The sequence below is a fragment of the Anarhichas minor genome, unplaced genomic scaffold (genome assembly GCF_050575085.1).
Source record: "Anarhichas minor isolate MPS153535 unplaced genomic scaffold, ASM5057508v1 ptg000136l, whole genome shotgun sequence".
In the NCBI taxonomy this organism is placed as follows: domain Eukaryota; kingdom Metazoa; phylum Chordata; class Actinopteri; order Perciformes; family Anarhichadidae; genus Anarhichas; species Anarhichas minor.
Window position 1 is genome coordinate 8831896 of NW_027466582.1, and position 24726 is coordinate 8856621.

The window sequence follows — 24726 nt, forward strand, 5'->3', positions numbered from 1 at the left end:
AGTGTCCCCTCCCACCGTCTCTCCAGTCGAGCTCTTTTCCCCACACGCAGCACTTTGTATTTATATTACCCCGCTATTAATAGACCACTGGCAACCACACTGCTACCCCTTCTGTCTCCTGTGTCGGTGTTGAGTGTGTATTTTTGTTTTGCATGTGCGGCCACCAAAAGTAGTTTCCTTTTTTTGGGCCCTTGCTATGTTTAAGTTTTGTTTTGAAGGATTCTCATTACGAGATGTGCGTGCCGTGCATGCATTTGTGTTGGCATGGCAGGAAACGATGGTCTCGCAGGTAATCAACTTCGTCTAAGCTGAGGCTGACGGCATTACCCAGAACGACCAGTTAGTGACACAGTGACATCAGTGCACTTCCTCTGACCTCACCTGGGGAAATAAACGCAATTACAGAGTGTGATGCCCAAATGAAAATTAAAAAGTGTTACAGTTCGTGAGATTCGAGAGAAGAGTGAGTTTGGGGAAGCTAAAGGGGGATGGAGGGAGTGATAGAAGGGTTTAGCTGTGGTCTGATCTCTTTAATCTACTGTACAGGCTCATGAATTATTTGTCTGTCCTCTCCCTTACAGCGGCCTTTTGTGATTATTTCTCCTCCTCTTTTGCTTCTTCTCCTCTTGCTCTGACGTCCTCTCGTTGCCCCGTTTTTGTATTTCTCTGTCATCTCCCACTCGTTTCTCTCCCTCTCTGAAAGGTTCTTTCTAAGTCAACTCTCTGCACAAAAGCTGTATGGTGGCACTAGCTGGCTGCAGGCCAAAACTCCGCTCTCGCTATTTCTGCTGCTCTGTGTTGGCGAGCAGCAATCACTATATCTTCCTCTCCTTTCCACCCCACTCTCCTCTTTCCACCTCGCTTTTTTTTTTGTTCTCCTCCACTTTCTTTTCTCTGAGGAGGCAGAGTGGGTAAAAAGTGTGAGATCTCGAATGCTCCAATGTTCGCTTTCAAACACACACAAACTGTGAGGTGATTGGTGCTTCTGAAAGAGGTGTGTCTGGTAATCTTTCGGAGCTTGTGAGCGAAGGCCTTGTAAACCGGAGAGGGGGAAAAAGAAGGGGAAGAAAAAAGGAAGATTGGAGGGAAAAAAAACGAGAGAGAAAGAAAGCGCTGACTGGCTTTTCAGCCGAGCGGGCCTCTTTCTGATAAAAAGGCTCAGCACCACAGCAACCACATGCTAATAAAAAAAACAGCACACAAATGCACACATGTGCTCACACGACACACTGACCTTAGAGTGTGTGAACGTTTCATGTTGGACTCTTCGGGAAAACCTCACCTCAAAGCTGATTGACAGCGCTTTGAAGCAAACGCACACATGCTCACGGTAATGAAAGGCTTGCTCATGAATGCTAGTCATGCAACAAGTTCACATCGCTTCAGACCACGAGTCTACAAGGAAGCAAAATAAAAAAAAGAGATTGAAAGGAGGTGAGGATATAGGTACAAAAGGTAATCAAGGAATAAATGCAGTAAGTGCAACACAGGACATACTGCAGCCTGCACAAGGAAAGTGGTTTCAGGTGACCAATGTGTAATGTCTGAGCAAAATTCAACTTGTGACTTTTACACCTCTGAACTCACATGCTGACCTCGCCCCGGTCACTACAATGTGGCACGAGCAGTCGGCAGCCGCAAGCCTCAAACCGACTGAAATAACCAGAGGAAAAGGGAAGTGGTGGCGTTACGTTAGTACATCGGCCTGTCGCTAGCTTCCCTGGTCACGAGTTTGAGGTGCAAGAAAGAGCTGAACTGGCTGTTGCTCTGACCACTGTGTCGAAACAAAAAAACAACTTTTTTTTTTTTTTTTTTTCAGAGTTGGAAAATATCTTGCCGTCTGGGAAATCATGAAGTTAAATATTCGGTGCTTTGGTGAACATCTGTGTTGCATCGTCCTCAGTGTGTTACATAATTATCACAGTGTGTATATATCACATGCTTTAGGGTGTGTGTGTTTTGTGTATGTTGCTATTCACTGAACTATATCCTCTCCACTTTTGAGGACCAAAGAAGTAGCTAGAAATGAAACTAATAGTTTGACATTTTGAGAAATGCTCTTATTTGCTTCATTATGGAAAATTAGATGAGAAGATTGCTACCACTATCATATCTGTGTGTTCAATATGGAGCTGGAGTCAGCAGCTGGTTAGCTTAGCTTAGCAATAACCTGGAAACAGCAAGCCTGGCTCTGTACAAAGGTAACAAAATCTGTCAATCAGCACATCTAAAGATTCCTTTAAAGGGAGGGCACATAGCAGAAAGCAGAGACTAGAGTTTATTTAACGAGGGTCCTCGCATTAGTAACGTAGATGTGACTGTCTGCATTTCTGTGCGTTGCTGATGTGTCAAGTGATGACATCAGTGGACCAACCCGTATGCGACTTTACTTGATGGCATTGAAGCAGACATCGTCTGCATGATCAGACTCTGAATAAACTCGTCCATTGTGTGAGTGTTGTATGCATGTGCATTTTTTGTTGTTTTTACCTTATTTTTCCCTGAAGTAAAAAGCCTGCCGTCTGTCTGGTGCTCTATTCCACACTAGGTGGGTCAGTGGCTGGCTGAGTAAGAGGGTAAAGTCAGGCTAAAGTCACCCAGTGTGTGTGTGTGTGTGTGTGCGTGTGTGTGTGTGTGTGTGTGTGATTGTGGATGGGTGGGGAAAAACCACCTACATCCACCAAAATGAGTTCAAAGCTAGTGCAGAGTGAGAAGAAGGCAGACAAAAGATATTTAAAAAAGGAAATCGAGAAAGCCAGACAGGCAGGAATGTACTTCACCTCATGCGGGCAGGGCTACCTCTAAAATGCAATGAGTACGTAATGACGGGTTCCTATTAAAAAAAAATAAAATACAGGAGGGTGTAAAGGGCGAGATATGTAGACAGGGAGACGGACAGACATAGAAAGGGAGGGCTGCAGAGAACACAAACTGCTGTAGGGTGCTTTTAATGTGAAGTATGCAGACAGACACTGCTGCAGAGGGAGTAGTAAAGTGAAGTGTACAAGACTTTATTTTGTCTGCTTTTCACAGTCTGCTTGTCTGGGTTAGACTACTATGGGCAACGCCTTGGGAGCACCACTTACAGGGGGTGCTCGAGTCTGTGTGTGTTTCTGTGTCTGTGTGGGAGCACTTAGGGGTAGAGTAAGCACTGTAGAAGAATTTGGGTTAGCGTGAATTATTCACTGGCGTAGCAGAGTACAGCGGTGCCGAGCAAGCTTCTCCTTGGGCGGCACACTCACTTTAAAAGCTGGAATAGGGCGTGTGGGATAGCTCTGGCAGGACGGCCGTGTGTATCAATGGGTTTAGTGTCCACAAAGTCACAACCTAGCAAGTTAGATACTCAAACCATCCTCTATCTATGCCGTTTGGGGTCTACAAGTCTGTGAGGACACCGCGGGATCAGCGTCTGGGTGAGGAGCCAGCAGCGGGGAAACTCACGGGCTAAACTAGGTAGCGTGAAGAGTTTGAAATGGTAGAAAACCAACAACAGAAACCTTTTTTGTCGTTCATGCCGCCTTTTATTCATAATACTCTATCCTCCCTTTCCCTCTCCACCACATCTCTTTGCACATTCAAACAGAGAGAAAATAAATACCCTGCGCTGCTATATTCGCCAGGAGTTGTCTGTTTGGATAGTGTGTGTGTGTGTGTGTGTGTGTGTGTGTGTGTTTGACTGACGCACACTGTACTATTGCACTGTTGAGTGCAACAGGGCAGCCCATGTTAAATCGCTCCCTTCCCCCACCTACGCTCCTCTGCCCTCTTCTTTCTCCTCCCCCTCGCCTCTTCAACTTCCCTTCCTCTTTTAACCTCCCTGCTTTATTCCCCCTTTCCTCTGTTGCCTCAAGTCTCTCTGGGTTTGAAACTTGGAACATGGCCAATTAACACAACAGCCGGCTGAGGTGGTGGAGGAGGGGAACAGAGAGAGAAGGCTCACATCGCTACACACTGACCTACATACACTTCCACCCAGCTGATTGAATCTTACGTTGAGGCCTGCGGCCAATCACGAGTGGGGGTGGAGTGCCAGCCAGCCAATGGCATCTCGCGGAGCTCTTGCACTGTCTCCATACAGTTTTCAGTAATCATACAGGGGCAGAGAGAATGAGAGAGACGTAGACAGAAAGGGTGAGCTTGACAGATGAGAATCACAGAAAACGAGCGAAAGAAAGAGACCGAAGGGAGTTTGGGAGGCTGAGAGACACAAAATAGAAAGGCAAAGTTTGGAGGCAGAATGTGGCTCAGACAGACAACAATACACGTTGTTTCCTTCCTTGTTTGCGCTCAGCGTCAGTGTCTTATGGCGGTAGACAGATGAAGGCTAATACTGGCTAATGTTAAAGAGTGGATTAGTGCCCCATATTTGTCCTTGCTCCTTTCCCAGCCCGAGGACCAGGCTAGCCTTTTCTGAGCCGGAGAAGTCTGCTCTCTAAAACAACCCCTTCACCTCATTAAGAGACACTCAAAAATATCTAAAGCGGCAGAATTTATTGCTGCCGCTTCCCAAACACCTCATGACTCAAGGTCATGATCGTCATCATGTTTTTTCTTGAGTTTGAACTTGCTTTCATGACCCCCCCCCCCCCCCCCCTTGACTTGTATGCAAGTCAGTCAAAACGTGTAATTAAACTTTAGAAATGCTCGAATTCCTCGAAAGTCTACCTTTTGTGGCTTTTTGGTTTCCATCTCTTCGTCGATGCTTTTTCTTTGTGGAGAAACGTTTACAGATCTGTCCGTTAAATCACCTAATCGATTAGTCGACAAAATCGTTTGAGTGTTAGTCAACTCAGATTCTTTTTGGCCGAGGACAGCCTTAGATTTCATTCAGTACCCGTCTTAATCCCATGATAAAGATGGGAGTGGTTATTGCATTTCATTTTGTTTTATTTGTACTTTGTTGTTACTCTTGCACAAAAAAGTCACACATGTAGGTGGACTTTGTGCCAAATAAAACAATCAATAAAAGTGTACATGATTTACTGCAGATGTCTACGACTGAGACGAACAAAAGTAACACTGAGCTCATCTAAACACAGCCTGAAGACAAAGATACAGAAATAACTCTTGCCCACAAACACACACACAACAAAATACACACATCATGCACTTTCTACACACGCACACCACTTGTACACAAACACTTACAAACAAACACCGTTGACAGCATGATGCCACCACAGAGAGGATGAGGGCATCCCTGGCACCAAGCGAAATGGAAAATTCAGCCAATTGACTGCAGGCTCTAAGAGAAAACCTTACATAAGCGATTTTAAGTCCAACATAGATAAGGAATTTACATTCTTCTCTGTTCTACGTGTCCTCGATTTGCTGTGGTGGCAACAAACTCCGGATGGAAAAAGAGTCTCAAAAGCGAGACAATAAAACAGCCAAGAAAGCCAAACTGAAGGAAAAAGAGGGGGCAGCGGGGAGGTGCAGAGAAGCAGCGTGAGGCACACTAACCCATATTTAAAGAGATGGAGGCTTATACAGCCCCAACAAAAGAGCCAACTCTCTGGAAATGATGGATTATGAGAAGTAGAGGGAAGACAAAAAGGTATAATATGATGCCCAGGGACAAGATGGGATTCAAATCATCTAAACATGCAGACATGCATGCACTAAGCCGAACCATAGATTGGCGCTTACATATATTCACATTCAAAAACACTCACACTCCAGATTTGTATCTGGTCCACACATCCTGATGCACACACACACACACACACACACACACACACACACACACACACACACACACACACACACACACACACACACACACTGTACATTAATCAGACTAAAAGCCTTTCAACCACACAGTGATGTCACTGCACAGCGATAATCCATCCCTGAGGATACAGTGGTCAGCGCAGGTCTGGCTCACACTGGTGGTCCATACATGGCGTCCCCCCCCCTTCGTCTTCCTCTTTTCAGCTGAGCCTATCAGGGGCGATGGGTCTTCATGAATAATTTGAGTGAAGTGCTCATATGAAAATGGATTCCTGACCAATATTGACCCGGCTACTTGAAACAAGAAGAAAAAAAAGACTAGCAGCACTTTAAGGTCTCTCCAGAGCGAGGTGTCCAGGATAATTAGACTGTGTAGTGACAGTGTGAGGGCTGGTGTGACCCTCCAGTTTCAACACTGCACCATTACAGAGCAGCCTCACCATGATACAAGGGGGCGGGACCATACTGGAGCATCTTATAAGCCCGTTTTTACACAGGGATTCTGCATTACTGCTATAAACAAGAGACGCTGTTACGCCGGCTTTACTTTTTAACACGGAACTAAACAATGGCGGCATATTCTTGCCCCAGTGTGTGATTTAGTAAGTGTCATGTATAACATACGCGCCAGGCAGCGACTGTGCATATCTGTGGGTCAGCTGCTGACAATGCACTCCAATAAATCGACCAGGCCGATATAATGATCGATATCAACCTATTGCAGATATTTCTACATCTGTTGGAGTTAGTTTTTCCCTACATTTCCCATAATGCACTTGGGCAATGAAAAAAAGAGTGTGTCTGAACTGGTCTCTTTTGCCTGTAGGTGTAGATAGCACTGTGTTATTGCTGGTGATGAAGCAAAAAGAGTTGAGAGAAGGTGACCGTCGCTCAAGATGCATAACTTTTTCTGTCTGCTATGCATTCTGTTCCACTGAGCTGCCTTCTATAATCTAGATGTAAGGTGTATCATCGACATGTTGGCTTAAAACTGTGTAGGACTTTCAGGAGATTTCCTTTATCCCTGTAATTATCCTCGGTTACAGTCTCCATTAGTATGTGTCGTGGCTTTTACATAGATAGTAAGTGGACCAGGGTGGGACTGCTCGCTTGACTCTCCAGCCAGATCACATGAGCTCCAGCACTGTACATACCCATCCCCCACCACCAATATGCTGAGGGAATGACAGACGAAATGGAGGGAGATAGACAAAGACGAGGAGAAGGCGAGAGGCCCGCTTTCTTTTTCTCAACTCTGTTGCTTTAAGTCCTTACACGTCACGGTGACCTGAAGGCCTCCTCCAGAATGGGAAGTAGGAGAGAAAGTTTACTGTGCAGGGAAAGGGAGGATATCAGGGGGGGGGGGGGGGGGGGTAAATGTACAACAACAGCTGAGGCCAGGGCTTTCCCCTGCATTAGCCCTGCCCCCTCTGTGTATAGTACTACACATACACACATGCCTATATATTCATAATAAACACAAAGCCCCCCCCTAAATTCAAATCCCTGGAGCAGAGCATGGAAATTACAAACTTGCACTCGTGAATATCTCCCTGGCTAGGTGCTTGACTGTGTGTTACTCCACTTTTATATACGCATGTTATTATGAATAATAATTCATGCTTGCTTCCCTCCAAATGCACATGTGTGTATTCGGCATTCCTTGCCGTGGAGCCATTTTGAGAGCATTCTGGTCTACGGGTCAGTGTCTCTGGGTATTGGTTACTCTCCTCAACAGCACAGAGGGACTAAGTGATTGATAGACAGATGGCTCGCTGGTTGGGATGAAGGTCGCCGTGGGAACAGAGGGATGAGCTACAAGTTGAGAGGAATCACACATGCATTCACCCGTAATGCCTACAAACACACCACCAGGGTGAAGACGTAGGAAGGGCTGAGGGAGAGTGTGTAAAGCAGAGAGGAAGGCTCTGTGTCTGGGCAGAGCGGTGCTCAATGTGCCTTGGGGCTTTGGACCGATTTCATGCCCCCATAAGCAGTGAAACGCACAGTCCCAGACACACACACACACGCACACACGCACACGTACAAACACACACTCACTGCAGGGCATTCTCTCTGCCCAGCTACCCGCATCAGATGAAAAAAAGGCATTGGCACGTGGTGAGAGGCGGAGACGGACAGAAGAACAAAGATAAGCAAAGAGAGAAGTCTGCTACAACATGCATTCACTCATGGTTTCCACAGAGTGCTCTAACTATTCATACAGCATTTTCCTTTCAATGTTATTGACCAAAAAGAGATCATATTCAGCTGTCTCAGTCAGCATGTAGGAAGCTGTTGGCCACTGGTTCATCCGAGTGAAGTCAAGTTGATTAATGCAGCCTAAAATCACAGACATATGTTTTAAGGGGCAAATATAGTGTAATAGCTCCTGACTTAACTAAGCTCTCAAAAAACATAGTTCAGTGCCTTGCTCAAGGATATTTCCCCAGTCGCAGTTTTTTTTCTCATATGCCCACCTAGTCCAAGGATTTGACCTGGTAGACCTTCGTATATCCTGAGAGTACCAACTATGTTTTAGACCTGGACATTCGATGCGACACTCTCATGTTGAATTTCTACAGAGCAGAATAGATGGGAGAAGCTGAAAGAGGTTCATTGCTTTCAGCTCTCCGACTGCTTGAAGTCAAACTGGGACTGTAGGTTCGTGGGGGAGAGGTCCTAAAGAAACCGCTCTCTCCGGCCAGCATTCAAGTTCTGACCTTTCCCTTCGTCAGCTGAAGGTAGATATGCCCCTGCCCACGACCCCGGGGTCAGATTTTTACTAACTCCAAGGTCTTAACCTCAGGTTCATTTACAAGATTCTTCTGTCAGCTCCTCAGTGTCAAGTTCTTTTTTCCCCCAATAAAACAAACTAAAGGTCAAGTCCGTTTGTGCACCGTCAGCAAACACATAGGTGCATGCTAATTAGATCCACCCAGATCTGCTGCTGCTGCTGTGCTCTGCAGGCATATCTGCTGATCCTTATCAACCCCCCACCCTCCCCCACTCCCTCATATAAAACCCAGGTGTGCAAACACAAAGGTTTACCTAGGCGTCATAAAAAATAACAGATAAGACGAGAGGAGGGGAGTAATGAAAAGGAAGGAGGCCCAGCTCCTCAGAGCCACAGTGACCTCCTAATCTGGGTTGTGACTTGGCCTAGTTCTTTCCTCCCAAGATGACAAGAGACAGAAAAAGTGGAAGTTCTTGCACAGATACACAGAAGGTAATTTATTACCTCATCCTCTCATAGGTCAAGAACCGAATCTGTTAAAAGAGGTGGCTAACATCTGGTATCTACTTTGTAATCAGAAGGTCAAAAGCTGGAATACATATACATGAGGCATCTACTTGAACTTGAGGGAAGTCTCAAGGCATCGCTAGTTCTACAAGACATAGAGGCTACGTCTTTGCATATAGACACTGAAATGTTGACCTGGTTCTAGATCTATCTGATATTCATGTATCACCAAAATTATTATAATTCATCCTGTGGGGAGCATGAACGTGTGTACCGAATTTCATGGCAATCCATCCAATAGTCGTCGAGAAGTTCCACAATGTACCACCAAAATCATTAGGGTCCATCGTCTGGGAACCATGAAAGTCAGTAAAAAAAAATGTACCGATCTATCAGGTAGATGTTGAGATATTTTACAGAACATGTGAAATGTTTAATTAATGAAAAGTGTGTGGCATGGCCGAACCAAACGATGAGAGATAATGAGTGGATACGATATCTCAGCCTCTCGGTGTCCCAGAGCAGATGGGTTCCAGCTTTTAAAGAGCGACGTGAGAAAGGAAAATTGTCAAATTGAAATTCTATCCCTTGCGTGTTTTCCCTGTACCTCTCCTGCAGTGACATTTTCACATTTTATGTTGTAAAATCACACACATCACATGTTGTAAAAATTAACTACACAAACAAAAACGATTTTTCGCATACATAAACACAGACAAACACACACACGCGCTCTTTGTAACTTCAGCTGCTGCAATCAGCCTCGTCTTTCTGTTTCGGTGTTCAGTGGCTAACGCAGGCTTAACAATGGCTTGCCTTCTTCCCACAGTAACCCGCCTCCACACACACACACACACACACACACACACACACACATATACACACACTCTCGCACGTAACCTCTGAAGTCCAGCGCCATAGTATAGTGACTTCATGAAGAGCAGGATTAGTGCTAAGAGGCTGCTGTGTGTGGGACCTTGAGGCAGACTAACACAATGGACTACAAATTGCCAGCTACATGCAAACATCTGAGTAGGCCTTGAAAGGCTAACACACACACACACACACACACACACACACACACACACACACACACACACACACACACACACACACACACACACACACACACACACACACACACACACACACACACACACTTTGTTCAGACAAATCGCCACAAGGAAATTATGGGAACAATTATCAGATGCTCAGAAAGAACTGAAAACATCATTCCTATGTTTTAATGGTGCGTGGAGGATGTGGAACATTGGAGCCCAGCATATGTACAGCAACACATCTCGAGCTGTGTAATTCATACCAGAAAACTGACACGCTTTGCATGTATGACTCTGACCTGTAGGATTTCACAGAGACAAGAGAATCCTGTGTGTCCAGATAGAAAGCCTGTGGGTTGAACAGGTGGCCGGCAGGCTGGCTGCTTGATGGCACTCTCAATCTTTGCTTATCAAATCTGGGAGTGCCGTCTCTGTGGTTGGAGAGCTTCCACCAGTAACTCTGGAGCCTAAAGAGTGTGTGAAACTGCACACTGGCTGTGCAAAATGTTAGAAACACAACAGACTACACTATGGGAATCAGGTTAGACTCTAGGAACACTTGTTGATTTCTCAGAAAATGCTGCAAGAACTTTGATGAATGAGTCGTGTAATTCAATGGTTCTAGCTTCTAAATGTATTTGTCTTATGTGATAGGAATAGTTATATCTTTAGGTTTAGAGTTGTTGTTTGGGCAAAAAAAGCAATGTGTTGAGTCGTTTTTTTAGACATTTGTTGATTCCAGATTGTCAAATGTGAGGATGTGCTGCTCGTCTCTGCTTGTAAACTAAACTTTTTTGGGTTTTGGACTATTGGTCAGACAAAACAAGACATCTGAAGATGTCGCCTTGGACTGATGGAAACTGACATTGTTTACTATTTTCTGCCATTTTATTGAACTGTTGAGCGATTAAGCGATGATGAAAATAATCGTAAACTACAGCCCTAAATTCTGAATTTATCTATTTTGGTGATGATGACGTAGCAGTCGGGTATTTTAACTGCATTTCCCAGAAATCACCTGTCAATCAAGCAGCGTGTTGAGTATTACGTCAATCTTCATCACCTCTCACTCTCACTACCGAGTTCTTTGTGCTTTGTAGAAACATAAATCGCACCACTTCCTGTGTGGTACAGGAGTTTTCCTGGGAAAGACCGACCTGACATTAGGCGTTTAGAGAAGCAAGCTATTATCAATTCGGCACTGTCCTGACGACCTAGCAGCTAAATGCTAACCCTCTCTCACCCCATGTTTCATGTCTTTCTCTCTACTTTTAACTAGCCAATAATAGCAAAAATGAATAAAAAGCCATCATGATTTGCATGTAGGTTACAGAAAAGACTTGTGAGAGGGTTTTTACCTCCATATGTGAGTAGCACATCACTCTCACTACCAACCCCCATTCCCCACCTCTCTTCTTCTGCCTCCCTCCTCTGACACAGAAAGCTTTATTGTAGTCAATTAAATGTTAATCAGGAACAGTAGCTCAGCCCGTCCTTTGCAGACTCAGTGATGCCAGATAGGTGGAGTGGTGTAATGGAAAGAGACAGGCTCTGCAGAAAACAAATTAAAGTTTAAAAGCCCAGCGTTGCTTTGGTGAGCCAAATTCAGAGATGATCTCTTCAAATCAGCCATACGCTGATGACTGTTGACAGAGTTCGGATGATGACGGAAGACAGAGAGGGAGACGCTCAGGTCTTCACCTGCCTCTTCATCCCCCAAAATACATAATAACTTATCTTCATTGAATAACTCCCGCCTCAAAAAAATATACACACTATTAATAACTTATGAAGATATGACTGAGGCTGTGCGCATGGTATTATGGTGTGTGGTGGTGGAGGGAGTCGATTACTGAGGAGGAGGAGGCCGAGAGGCAAGGGGCCCACTTTAGCAATGTGGTTATCGGAGAAACTGAGACGCAAGGCCAGAATGGGAGGTATGTGCAGTCTGACTGTATGTGTGTGCTTAAAGTGTGTGTGTGTGTGTGTGTGTGTGTGTGTGTGTAAGCAAAGGGGGAGGGGAGATGTGTTCAGTGGGTTACTCTGTTATCAGCTGTCACACAAACTGCGAGTTGTCCCCCCACCTGCTTGACAAGTTATCAGTTTCTATGGAGACATGCATGCAACAACCCCCCCAGGCCTGTTGACACAAGTATGCATTCCTCTATGCATGTATAGCCGTATGTACACTTACACATTTTTAGTTGAGAGGACGGCAGTTATTGATAGTCATTATCTCTATTGTCGACTCCTGAAGACTCTCCTTTTCTACCAAGTGAGACTTCCTGTGCTCTGCAGCTTATTTCCTGATTAATATATAAACAAAGATATTTCCTTCATTGTATTCAAGTATTTGTTCTTTTGGGAAAAAAGGTAAAACAATTATCAAAGTGTTGCAGAGTCTCTGTTTGCTGGGCGATGTTGGTAAGTGGATTTTGTTATCTTTGGAAAGAGTGGCATCTATCTTTTCATCTGAATCTTGGTAGGAAAGGAAATAAGCGTGTTTACTAAAATGTCATACTATTCTATTAAGATCTGCACAGTAACCGTATAGAAAGTCGGTGGAGCTCAGGGCACAGATGTACAACATACTATAGAAGAAACTCTTTAGTCCCGTCACAGTTACAGCTGCTTATAACTCATAAAATAACATACATTCAGTTGTGTTGATGCGTCAATGAAATGCTCAGAAAATTCACTTTTGCTGAAATATCTCCTTAAGCATGTGCTTGTTTAATAAACACTGGTGCTGTTTATGCAGGATGATTGATACATACCTCAGACAAAAATACACTGATACCTCAAAAACATACACTGCGAACACTATGTGCAAAATGATTTTATTCCTGTGAGCACTTTTGTCTTGCATTTGTGCATTTACGAATATATCTTATTTAGACAGAGCAAACTGGGCTAAGACCGGCGTAATTGCACGTTTCCTCGATGTTATATTTATCCTTCCAGTGGCAGACAGACAGTATGTCCACAGCACGCTTTTCCAGTCAAACTGGTATTCTCTCTGACATCACGAAAACTTTTCTGCCCCTTTTTAATTTATTGATCCTGCCGGAGAAAATTGTTCTTTGATTGACTTTTCTCCAGAGAGTTCAAAGGTCAGGGTCAACTACAGAAAAGAAAGCTTGGAGCTGGGAGGATTAGCCCTGGTGCTGCAGTTATTAAAGACTAGTTTCTAACCACAGGACAAACCACAGTAGTCCTCTGCTCTGCAATACTGAGCTGGTATGTTGTGTGTTTGTCCTAGATGTTAGAAATAAATCTCTACTTCCTGTATATCCCTTTTTTGTTTGGTGTTTCTAGGGAATTCAGTGCATTTCTACCTACCAGTTTTTCTATTCGCCCGTTCTTGATGAATTCTTGTAACTTCAGTTGTGCGCTTTGCTGCGGTTATCTGGCTCCAACAGATCAGTGTAATCGGATGTTGTATAAACTACTGAACAATTGTTTTGTAGTGAGAGGCTGCTTTGATAACGGCATAAGAAATGTTGGTGATTCAACAGACTCTGGTTTGATACTGAAACTTGAAAGTTCTGCTCTAGTTTTATACTATAATAAACAAGTTTAAGTTAATTTTCGAGGACATTTCCACCTATGATTTTTTGTCATGCGGGCTGCGGAAAATGACAGCGTCTGCATAACATGTCCGGCTCACTATCACAAATAAACAATGAATATGAATATTACAAATTCGTATTTGCTTACTAACACAGGCTTTGATTGGAAGCACTGTTTCTAATAAAATGAACCCTTTCTAGGGCTGCCATTAAACACACAACTGAAGAAAAAGGGTTTGTTAACAGTAGCTGGTTAGATTAGCTTAGCATATGGACTGGAAACAGCTTAACTCTGTCCAAACGTAACAAAATTGACATGTTGTGGTTTTACGAGGACACTTACCTTTGAATAGAGTCGTTTTCAGTCTTTATGCTAAGCTAAGCTAACTGTCTCCCAGCTGTAGCTTCATATTGTCCGTACAGACATGAGAGTGGTATCAATCTTCATCATGTGTAGCAATTCTAAGTAATTTCTAAAATCTGCATTAAACTCTGGGATTTCTGCAAACAGATCAGCCCAGCAGGGCCACATCGAAGACTATTCATTTCTTTTACAATCTGCATATTTTCACAGCGACAACAACAGTGTGGCCAATGCTTCAGTGTTACCATGATGGCCACAAAAAGACAAGGAATCAAGGGAGTATGGAGTGTAACAAGAGCAGAGGCCCGAGATTTATCTCCATTCATTAGAGCCCACAACTGATTTCAAGAGTTGGGCTTCAGAGGAGTAAGCTACAGGGGGATGGCTTGTTTTTGCTCACCACAGTGTTTTACATGCAGACAAACGAGGGAGCTGGCAGGAAAAATAATGAGGGATGGTGTGAGAGAGAGAGAGAGAGAGAGAGAGAGAGAGAGAGAGAGAGAGAGAGAGGGGGGGGGGGGGGGGGGGAAGAGAGTGTAGTGAAAAAGAGGAGTTAGAGCGATGAAAGAGAGACTGAAAGAGGGTTAGCCCTTAGCCAAGAACAAGCTTTTAAAAATTAATACAGTGATCTGAATTCATCCCGAGCACATTGAATAATTGAGAAGTGTCTTTCAGGGGAACAGAGTGCGGAGTGTGACATGGTTGGGTTGGTGAGGACACAGAAAATACTGGGAAAAGCTGTTACTATTTGTCTGCAAGTTTCAACATATTTATGACAGAAGATTTGACAAATCATGTGTCCACTTTCACATGCAAACAGCAGGGCAGACAGTAAGATAGTGCCAAAAAGAGAGAGGAGCATACATGCTGACATAAACTATGACAAAAAGTATGTTGTTGTTATACTCTTCTGTTATTGTGCAGATTAAACAAATGAGATATGGTGTGTTTATTAAAGTGCTTTAGAGGTGCTGGCAGGCAGATGTTTTCACCTTAGGCGAGAGCAGGGCTTGCTGTTTCCCCCTGTTCCCAGTCTTTGTGCTAAGCTAAGCTAACTGGCGGCTAGCAGGAGCTTCATATTTACCATACAGACATGAGAGTGGTATTGATCGAATGCTCACTAATGCGCTGAATGGGCGCAAATCGCTGCTGGCAGGTTTTCAAAATCTTGTGAATAAGGCTTTCCAAAGAAGAATGGAGGCTGTGGCCGCTGAATATTAATGAAAGTTGTTTTGGGATGAAATGCTCAAGACATTCTGTATGGGTGTGATGCTCAGGCGTCGGCACACTTTCGGCCAAATGGGGTAATTTTCAGATGTAAAATCTTGATGAAGCTCCTCGGGCATCTGGAGAAAAAAAAAAAAACGTGTTCATTGATTGGAAATGGAACTAGAACAGAGCCTGGGGGTTTTCCTCCACACAGAGGTTGACTGCTCAGGGTGACACTATTCAGACTTGGAGGGGTGTCTGGAGCTGGTGTGTTCCCATAACCCATCGGCCCTTTAGCCTCACACAACCACAGACCCCTCCTTTGGGAATCACAGCCAGAGGGCAGTTGTAATACACCAATTTAGAGCAAAGCTTGCTAATTTACCCCTCAGCTCCCCCTCCCTTCTCCTGCTTCTACTGTCTTCAACCCCCCCCCCCCCCCCTTTATTGCCTTTTTTGCTTCAGTTCCTCCAGTTTGACAGAGTGCAAGCTTTATCTGAGGGACCTCCTGATTGCGTTCTGAGTACCTGAGTGCACACACACACACACACACACACACACACACACACACACACACACACACACACACACACACACACTCACAAAAACAGTTCCTATTTCCCCAGCATATCTCATTTTAGTATTTTCTTCAGTATTATAATCATTTCCTTATTAGTCAGGTATCTCATGTAGCCCTCAGTTAATGAGAAAAGGTTTGAATTCTAGCCACTAGTAGCCATGTCTTGCAGGAAGACTCGTGGCTGACACTGAGATCTTATCACACAAGAAGCTCACCCATTGAGGGACAGCCAATGAAAGGATGAATGCTTTTTATTTTTTGGCAGCCCCTTCTTTTGTCAACCCCCGTCCTGCTCTGATAGGAACAATAAATAATGTCAGCCCTAAGAAGAAACACGTTCAGCATGCTAGGCCGTCAAAATGATAATCAACATGCCCGGCGGGCTTAAGGGGCCTGTTTTACATACGCCTCCAGACAATGTCAGATGGGGGGAAAGTGTGGAGATCAAAGCAGCAGCCCACTGTGTATGTATCTGTGTGTGTGTGATGGTTGTGCCGTGGATGAACCTTTGCTATCTGGTCTCTTTGTAAAGTGACAGATCAAATGAGACAAGGTGTGGTCAACACTTGCGGTCATGAGTCACTTGTTCGTGAATTGTGCTGCGTGGGAAGTACCTGCAAATAGCCAGCAGTTAAACAACATAGCACGTAATGACTAATGTACATGTTAAACAACAACGTCATGTTGACAGTCGTGACTCGTTGCAACCAGGCGGCAACCTCTGGTTCTGATAAGTGAAGCGAATGTGGAAGTGTCTTAAAACTTTCCTTCTCTCCACTGTCGAGCAGGGGGCGCCTCATCTGGTTGCAAAAAGAAGTCTGATTGTATAGAAGTCTATGAGACTTTTTTCCCCTCAGTAAACATTGTAAACATGAGTTTATGGTCTCAATCACTAGTTTTAAGTGTTTTTCAATACAGCATGATGTTCATTTAGTGAATGATGGTCCCATTTAGAGGTCGCTGCCGCTACCAGAGCCGTATACGTTGTCTTCGTCGAATTCGTGGCTTCAAAACGACAAAGTCCACAAACCAACGGGTGACGTCATGATGACTTCGTCCACTTCTTATACAGTCTATGGTTGCAACCCGAGGGGTCTTAAAGATTAAAATAATCTCATGAATGAGTTCTAATGAGTTAAACTCATTTCAGACACCTGCATAAATTTAGACCCGCAGCTGAGGCTCAATGTCATGAACCCTGGTGATGAGCCTGAACATGACCGGGCGAATGCACCGTACATGTCTGAGCATGTCTCTCTGGAAGGTAAAAGTATAACAGGTTCAAAAACTTTAAACGTCAACTTTATCTCGGTTAGAAAGAACTGTATGTACCGCGAATGTGAGTGGCCGTTAAAACCTCATATATAAATGAGAATATCAGACGTGTGTGTGTGCGTGCGTGCGTGCGTGTGTGTGTGCGTGTGTGTGTTTATGTGGAGTGTCACTGTGACATAACTCGGTCTGGGCCTGTGATATGCAGCTGCTGGGAACAGGGCGCCAGTTACAGCAGGGTTAAGTAACACTAGTGCACAAGGCTCACTGCTGCTAGAAATATTTACACACGCCCACAAATACACCTGCCTGTGGAAACAAATACACACAAGTGCACCTAATCTTTCGATCATGCAAAGACACACAGGTGAAAGACACACACACATACACACTAACAGGCGTGTTTACAGGCGCTATTTTGAGTTGTAGCTCGTCACTCCTCCGCCATACCAGAGCTTCTCTTAGCACACATTTCAGCAGCTCCGAACCAGTCCGACCCCTCTAACGCAGGCTGTGTTGGTACGACGTGTGGTACTAAAAAAGGCTGACTGCTCCAACACTTAAGCTGCCAAACTCTTAAAAGGGATGCAAGAATGATTTTGATTATCATGGCTGCTATAATTAAGAACCTATCACGAAAAAGACTGCAACTGGGTATCATTTGTTATTTTATTGAATTTATCTAAAATGGGCAACATTTTGTATACCTAGAACTATCTCATCAAAGAATAAATGAAATTGATTATGAATCTGAATAGACACCTGATGCCAATTGAGAGCACTGAGAATCAATACCTAGCCCTAAATAAGATTTAAAGAAATTAAAATCAAGGTTGAATCATAGTTGACATAGTGTACACTGAGTTGTTCATTATTTAAGAACAAGTAAATGCTCAAACATTGTATTGTTATTTAAAGCTTGGGCAGTGGCTTCTCTTGATTAAAGGCAATCTAAGGTAATGAAATATGTCCTAGTGTTGTGCTTGGCTGTCTTAACCAACTTTTACAAGTGCTAATGGTTGACCGACAAAGATATGAAAAAGAATGACGTAAGTGGGAATTTAGGAGAGAAACCCAGGGGGATTACTCGGATTTGCTCAGCAAATCTCCTCAACAAAGGTGCCCTGGCTGCATGAAACGGTAGGTGTTCAAACCCGGCTCTGTGTGGAGGTGAAACCCAAGAGTCTCTGAGAGTGAAATGGAAAGCAAAGGGGCTCTGAAAAAGTGCCCGCACAGAGGTAGTCCTCTGAACACCTGGCTCCGCTGGCTGTCTTTGTTTTCATGTTTTATTTTTAACAAAACCTAACTGCAGCTTTTGATAGGCACAGGTCTTCATGCCGAGAGACCGGCTTGTCAGTTTGGAGCTGCAGAGATCATGTCACCCTAAAGAAAAGTCTCGGTAGATATGCTTCGCCTAAACTGTACTAATTTGTGATACCATGTGTTGCCACAACTCTGAAGAACAAACAACTAGTCTGTAATGAAGAGTCTCTTGTAAGGAAACAAAAAAAAAAGGCACAGGCTGCGAGCTGCAGCAGAGATTTATTGACAGACCATGCGTAACACTAAACCACTGACAGCCTGGCCCTCATGCCCGAAATTCCAGGAGTAACAGACCTGCATGGGGACGGTGAACCCGGCCTTGACTTCCAATCTACACACACCACCTCCCTCTTTGCTCTTTACTGAAGCATATCACAGAGCAAAACTTGAGAAGCCCTGACAAAATATGGCCTATAGGCTCCACGCCTTATGGAACTAGTCCTTTAGCCTCTGATGGGTGTTAATCTCTGCGCTCTGACCTTCTGCACCTCCTTCCTCTCCGGCCCCATAGCTGCCTTTAAAAAAGAAAAAAAAAGAAAAAGAAAAGCTTTTCCCTTTACCGCTCACCTAAACTCACAGCATCCCAGTACTTATGATATTCCCCCATGGCCGGATCAGCAACCTTGGCAGCTGCCTACCTGACCCAAGAGATAGATCCCTGCCAAGGTTTACATAACAAATGGCCCACTGTGGATACAGTAGCGTGATGGAAATTTAGCCTCTAAATATAATAGCAAAAAAAATGATGTGACTATAACCTCAGTATTCACAGCCTCAAAAAGACAGTGTATCACATGGATTTATTTTTATTTTTACAGGCGGGGTCATGCCTTTAGCAGAGGTCTTTTCAGGATTCACACTTTTGCACACAGCATGTTAAATCGTTTTGTTTACATCCAGTTCCTTGTCCTATTAATGGATTAGCTGCTGTTCAGTAAACTGTCTTATGTAATTGTATCATTCTCTTAGCCGTGTTAAACGGTGTTGCATCACTCAAAATAGGCTACTGTGTTTCCAGACAAACTGGTTACAACGTTTCTGTTTGCTCTAATTCCAGCCATGTGACTGTGACTGACCTCAGAGGAATATCATGCACACAACTCACCAGAAACGGCCAATGAAAAAAGACAAAGCACATGTATCCGATGCAATTGCAATCGCAACTCCACAGCCTTATTTGTCTATTAAATGTCTGGGATTAAGTGCAAGATGTCACGTTTTGGTCAATTTATGAGATAATCATGTGTAGGTCACCAAACCCGACGCTGCTTTAAGAGATTAATGATCTTAAATGCCTCCCTAATGCCCCCCCCCCCCCCCTCCCTCATTTGCTCTACGTTTTCAGACTGATCTGTAATTTCCATTAGAATGATAATGAGAGGTACAATGAGAGCCAGACTTTCCAAATAGACGCTCGTAAAAACGCGACTGCGCGGGGATAAATGTGTGCGCGTGAATGTGTCTGTCTGTGTGTGTACGTCAGTGGGTTTACAAGCCACATGCTTTTTGTTTTTGTTTTGATGGAGAAAGGAGGGGGGCTGCGTGGGTGAGTGTGGCGACTCTTACCTTCCATCCTGCAGAGCTGTTGCTGTCGCCTTTGTCTTTGAAGTAAGGAATGGATCTCACCATCCAGTCATAAATTTGAGACAGTGTCAGTCGCTTGTCCGACGCGCTCTCAATGGCTTTGGTTATCAGGTCGGCGTACGAGAGATTGCCCCAAGCGTTACGGCGAGATGATGCTTTCCTCGGGGTCTGCTGGGCAGCCAAGCTGCTGGCGGTCAGCGCGCCGGAGGTGGCCGTCGGGGAGTGCGCAGAATGCGGGGAGCCTCCGCTCTCCTGGCCGGAGGAGGAGAGCGCTCCATCGGCCACGGGGCTGTTGCTACTCTGGTCATCTGTCGCCAAACCCGAGCCATTGACACCGATGGCGGCAGGGGTGGCGTTGTCGTCTTCATCATCCTCTTCCTCAGGTATAATATCGGTGTCATTGCTCTCCGGTTTCGCCGTGTTGGAGTCTGGTCGTGGCAGCGGCCAGGTGCAAGATCTGGGCCGCTTCTGGGGCTCGAAGTCCGGGTCGATGACCACGTCCGAATCCGGGAGTGGGTCAGGGAGCGAAGCCTCGGCCATTATCTCCTACCACTATCTCGCCCCCGCTGCCAGGTAATAAAGTTAAAAGACAAGAGATGAGGAGCTGTCAAAGTCGCGTCCCATGAATGCGCGCTCCCGTCCTTTGTTGCTATTCCACAGCAGCGAAGTCCCAACTGGGCCACGAGCAACTTAGTTATTAACGCCTGTTGAAGACATACAGACAGAAGAATGAACCCAACACATTCGGTAAGAGCCGAGTTAAACACAGCCTAACAGATACAATACAGCAGCGCAAGTGCGTATGTTTTCTATTCCTGTCAATGATGCAACAATAAACTACAAACAAGGGATTTAATTTAGCCAATTCGTCTCCCTAAGCGTGTCTTCATTATAAAACACGACTTGCTCATCAATAGGAGCTCTTTACAAAAATCCCGTCCTGGTGCGAGGGTCTGAGTCCACCCACTGGCTGAGGAGAAAGTGCTCAAAGCTCATCATCTCTCTGGGAAATAAATCCGCTCTCGACACTTTTAAATGGAATACCTACCACGGTCAGTCACTTGTGCTGTGTGGTACCAAAAAAAAAAAAAACCCCGAAGAGACTAGATCCCGGATCGTCCACAGCCACTTCCAGATGCCATCTTGACTCTTTCCTCCTTCACTCCTCAAGTGCGCGCTGCGATATAGAGACCGATTGAATGTATGCAGGGCAAGTCAGTGTCGATGTGGAATAAGACTGCCACCTCACTCCGGGTTACTACTGTATCTCGATTTGCTCTCCACACAGCGCTGCACGCACGCACACACGCGCTCACTTACACACACATACACACACACACACACACGCACACACACTTACGTACATACACAAACACGCGCATGCAAGTCGATCAAGGGCCAGCCCCCTGGATCCTGCGCATGGGATCGCCTTTTAAAGAGACACTACAGTCCAACAGGACGGAGCTTTCTGTGCGCAGGTGGAGGCCGGGAACACGTCTTGGCATGTTGGTGACAGATAGAGAGACACAATAGAAGACCTAAGGGAGAGTCATTAAAGTCGAGTGATGCATTTATTTTAGGAAGATTTCTTTTGTTTTACTGTCACAGAAAAAGAAAAAAGGTTGTCAATTAAGTTTGCGGGACACATCTTGGTGTAACTGGCACTGCAGGTGTGTTACAGGTTTCTACTTTCTTAAAGCTGCTGAAGGCTGTTACTAAGAATATCTCTCATTATCAATTAATCAATAAATAATTGGAAAATAATAAAAACATGTCCATAACAGTTGCAGAGCCCACGTTGAACTAGGCTACTGACAATTTCATAATATCACTTGTGATGATTTTTGGTCTGAATTTGTACTTCACATTGTATTTGTATTTGCATTTAGCATATATTGCTATGTACAAAAATATGCATTGTATTATTATATGTTGCTGACATGTTGGTGCTTTAAAATGAAAACAATTTAAAGATTTGATAATATCACGTGCTCTGCTTTTATCTTTAACCTGTGTATTTTTTTGTTCACATCACCCTCTTGTTGCTTCATTGGTAATGGATGATTGTGCCTTTAATTAGCGCACCAGTTTGTCAATCATGTCTGTCACGGCGCTCGGACCACGCCCCCCTTTCTGGAGCCTCATTCCACCTAGTTCAGGATGACGTCATCCCGTTTATTAGCTAGAGATAAGGAAAGAAATCCTAGATGGTTCTCCATCCTGTAAGTGATGCTCTGGACCCCTCTCCGCCCCTCCCCCTCTCCCACTCCTCGTCCTGCGGATCAAAACAGCCTGGTCCAGGTCTTCTTTGTTTCGAGGGCTGCCTGGCATGCAAGGTGCGCGTCCAGCTGCGCGTGCTTGCGTCTATCTGTGCTGGAATGCGCGCTCACAGCTGACCATAACAAAATATCACTTCTAAATTACTGCATTGATTTATTATATGTATATGATACTTAAATGCATATTTTTATATTTTTAATATTTATTTGACATCACAATGATATATAGTATTAATTTAGGGTATAGTGTTATTGTATGTTTTGGGCTCCTTATGTCCTCATTTCCAAAGCTGACAGACATGCCCTCTCAATAGGTCGAACATTATTGTTTAATTGTGTTCACTGACTTAAATTCAACCGAGCAGATTGGTACAGAACACACACGCTCATATACGGCTGCAGTCTGGAGTCTGTACTGTACAGGATTACAGGCAGATAGTCAGTGCATGTACCACATATTGTGTGATGTTTTTTGTTCCCTTCACATCAAAGAGAATACCTGATGCAGCAGTTTGGCTCCCGCAGAGAACTATAGAGTTAACTGTTCACTGGATGTACAGCGGGAGGTCATGATGTCTGAGTGTGTTAGTGTGTGTGTGTGTGTGTGTGTGTGCAGAAATTCAGTATGTAGCCAGCTGTATCAGGCTGAGATACTCTAAGTACATTTAAAGATAACTTTGTGTTTTTGATATTTTGTTATTGCTAATTATTCAGTAAAGCATTGCATTTCTTTTGTTTCCTTTTTAACACACGATAAGCAAACCTGCAGTTTGAATCTGTTTTTTTTTAATTGTCTCATGACCAAGCCATGTAACTATTAATGGCTTTAAATCACACTGCTCCTGTCTCTGTACATGGGACTGCCTGGAGTACTTTGGGTTCAACCCCTTTCCGTCAAGAGCACCAGCATTCGGTTGTTGAGTGCATCCCATTGAGCACACCATCATTGTCTGAACCCTACAGACTGTTGGGATATTTTTATATTTGTACCTGCACATTTAAAATAGTAGACTGTTGTAAATATTTTTCCCGCCGTGTGTCGTCATGAAAAGCAAAGTCAGACGTGTACCCTTGATACCCTGCTTGCAGTATCTCTGGCATTTGGCCACTTTATTCTGCACCAAGATAAGATAGCTCCACCTTAAATGCCCCTTTGAGAGCCACCATGTAGTGTTGCACAAGGACACATTCATGTACAGCAAGCAAACACACATGCAACCCTGGACAATTTGTATTATTACTGTTTTTCAGTACATGGGACTCATTTAACCCAACACTTTATAAGGTCTTTCAGGTTGGATCAACGTAACATAGATAGTATTGTCAACTTGCTCTCAAAATGTAATTTTATTCATGTTTAACAGACCTTTTAACAACAATGAGAAATAGACAAAAGGTGAACCATTTCCCATTTTCCCTCCATCAGCATAAAACTGTGGTCCAGAGAGGATGGAGACAGCGACCACCCCTCTAAGCCAGCTTGAATCATCCAACTAAGACAATCATAAAGCGCGGTGGCCATCTCTGTTTGTGTCTGATGTTTCCCCCAAACAGCAAAATGCTCTGATTGGATTAGGGGGCTCAGCATAGAGCGTGATTGATTTTCCTTTAATTGAGAGTTATGGTGGAATAGACTTGGGGCCTTGTTACCGACTCAAGCGTTTTTTAATGATAGACATCATGCTCATGCATCCGTGCACACACCCACACACACCTGCATACTGAGCCAATTACTGTCCCTTAAATATAATGAGATTTTATATTTACTCTGGTGTGTTTGCACTTTAGTTGCTTGGTGCAAACACAGTATCTTCAATAATGCTATTGGATTTGATGCTGTAGGTGCTGCTCGCTGTTCTGACTGTAGTTGTCATGGGCTGGTCCAGGCTGGAATGGTGCACTAGAATGACCTCATCTTTAGATGGACGCAATAACAAACCTTGTAGCAATTCGTTGCCCTCTGCTGCCACCTACAGGCACTCAGGAAGAACTTCCAAAACAACACGCACAACATATCTGCCCTTTAATGGTAACTGTAAATGAAAAACTCGGAAGGTGTTTATAGTTTGTCCGTTGTCCTTTGAATTATATTACTGCTTAAATGTTGTGGTCTTTTTCATATGGATTTGAAATCATAAAAAACACAGAAATGAACATACCTGTATCAAATTGTGTAATATCAAATATGTTTGCATGGCCCCAGGATTTATTTCTTTTTTGTACCATGACATAGAAATACAAGTAGAAGAGGCTCCTTAGATGCAAAGGAATACATTTCATTGTGTGATTCACAGTGTGCCAAAACCAAATGTGACAATTTTGTCAACTTTCACACTTAAAACATACATTTACTTTTTGTAACTGAAGTGATGTTTTCGTGTTTGTCTTTTGTGCATTTCGTGTGAATGTGCACGTTTTAAAATCAGATTGGACTGTTGATCTTATCTACACACCTGCATTACAACACTTATTGAAAAGTCTGGATTAAAGTGCAAACCCACCTCACAA

General features: G+C 44.1%; 1 protein-coding gene across 2 annotated transcripts in view; it reads right to left on the reverse strand.

Moving 5' to 3' along the window:
• The window catches only part of foxo3b (forkhead box O3b), a 39995-nt gene extending 18740 nt beyond the window's left edge, over positions 1-21255 (reverse strand). The window contains exons 1-2 of one of the 2 annotated variants that reach the window (XM_076083544.1): positions 20988-21255; positions 19922-20643 (exon numbers count right to left, since the gene is read on the reverse strand). In XM_076083544.1, the coding sequence (XP_075939659.1) occupies positions 19922-20479 (558 nt within the window). In that variant the 5' untranslated portion in view covers positions 20480-20643; positions 20988-21255. The remainder of the gene's footprint in view (positions 1-19921; positions 20644-20987) is intronic. The other variant, XM_076083543.1, reaches the window with a different exon arrangement.
• Positions 21256-24726: the final 3471 nt, after the last annotated feature.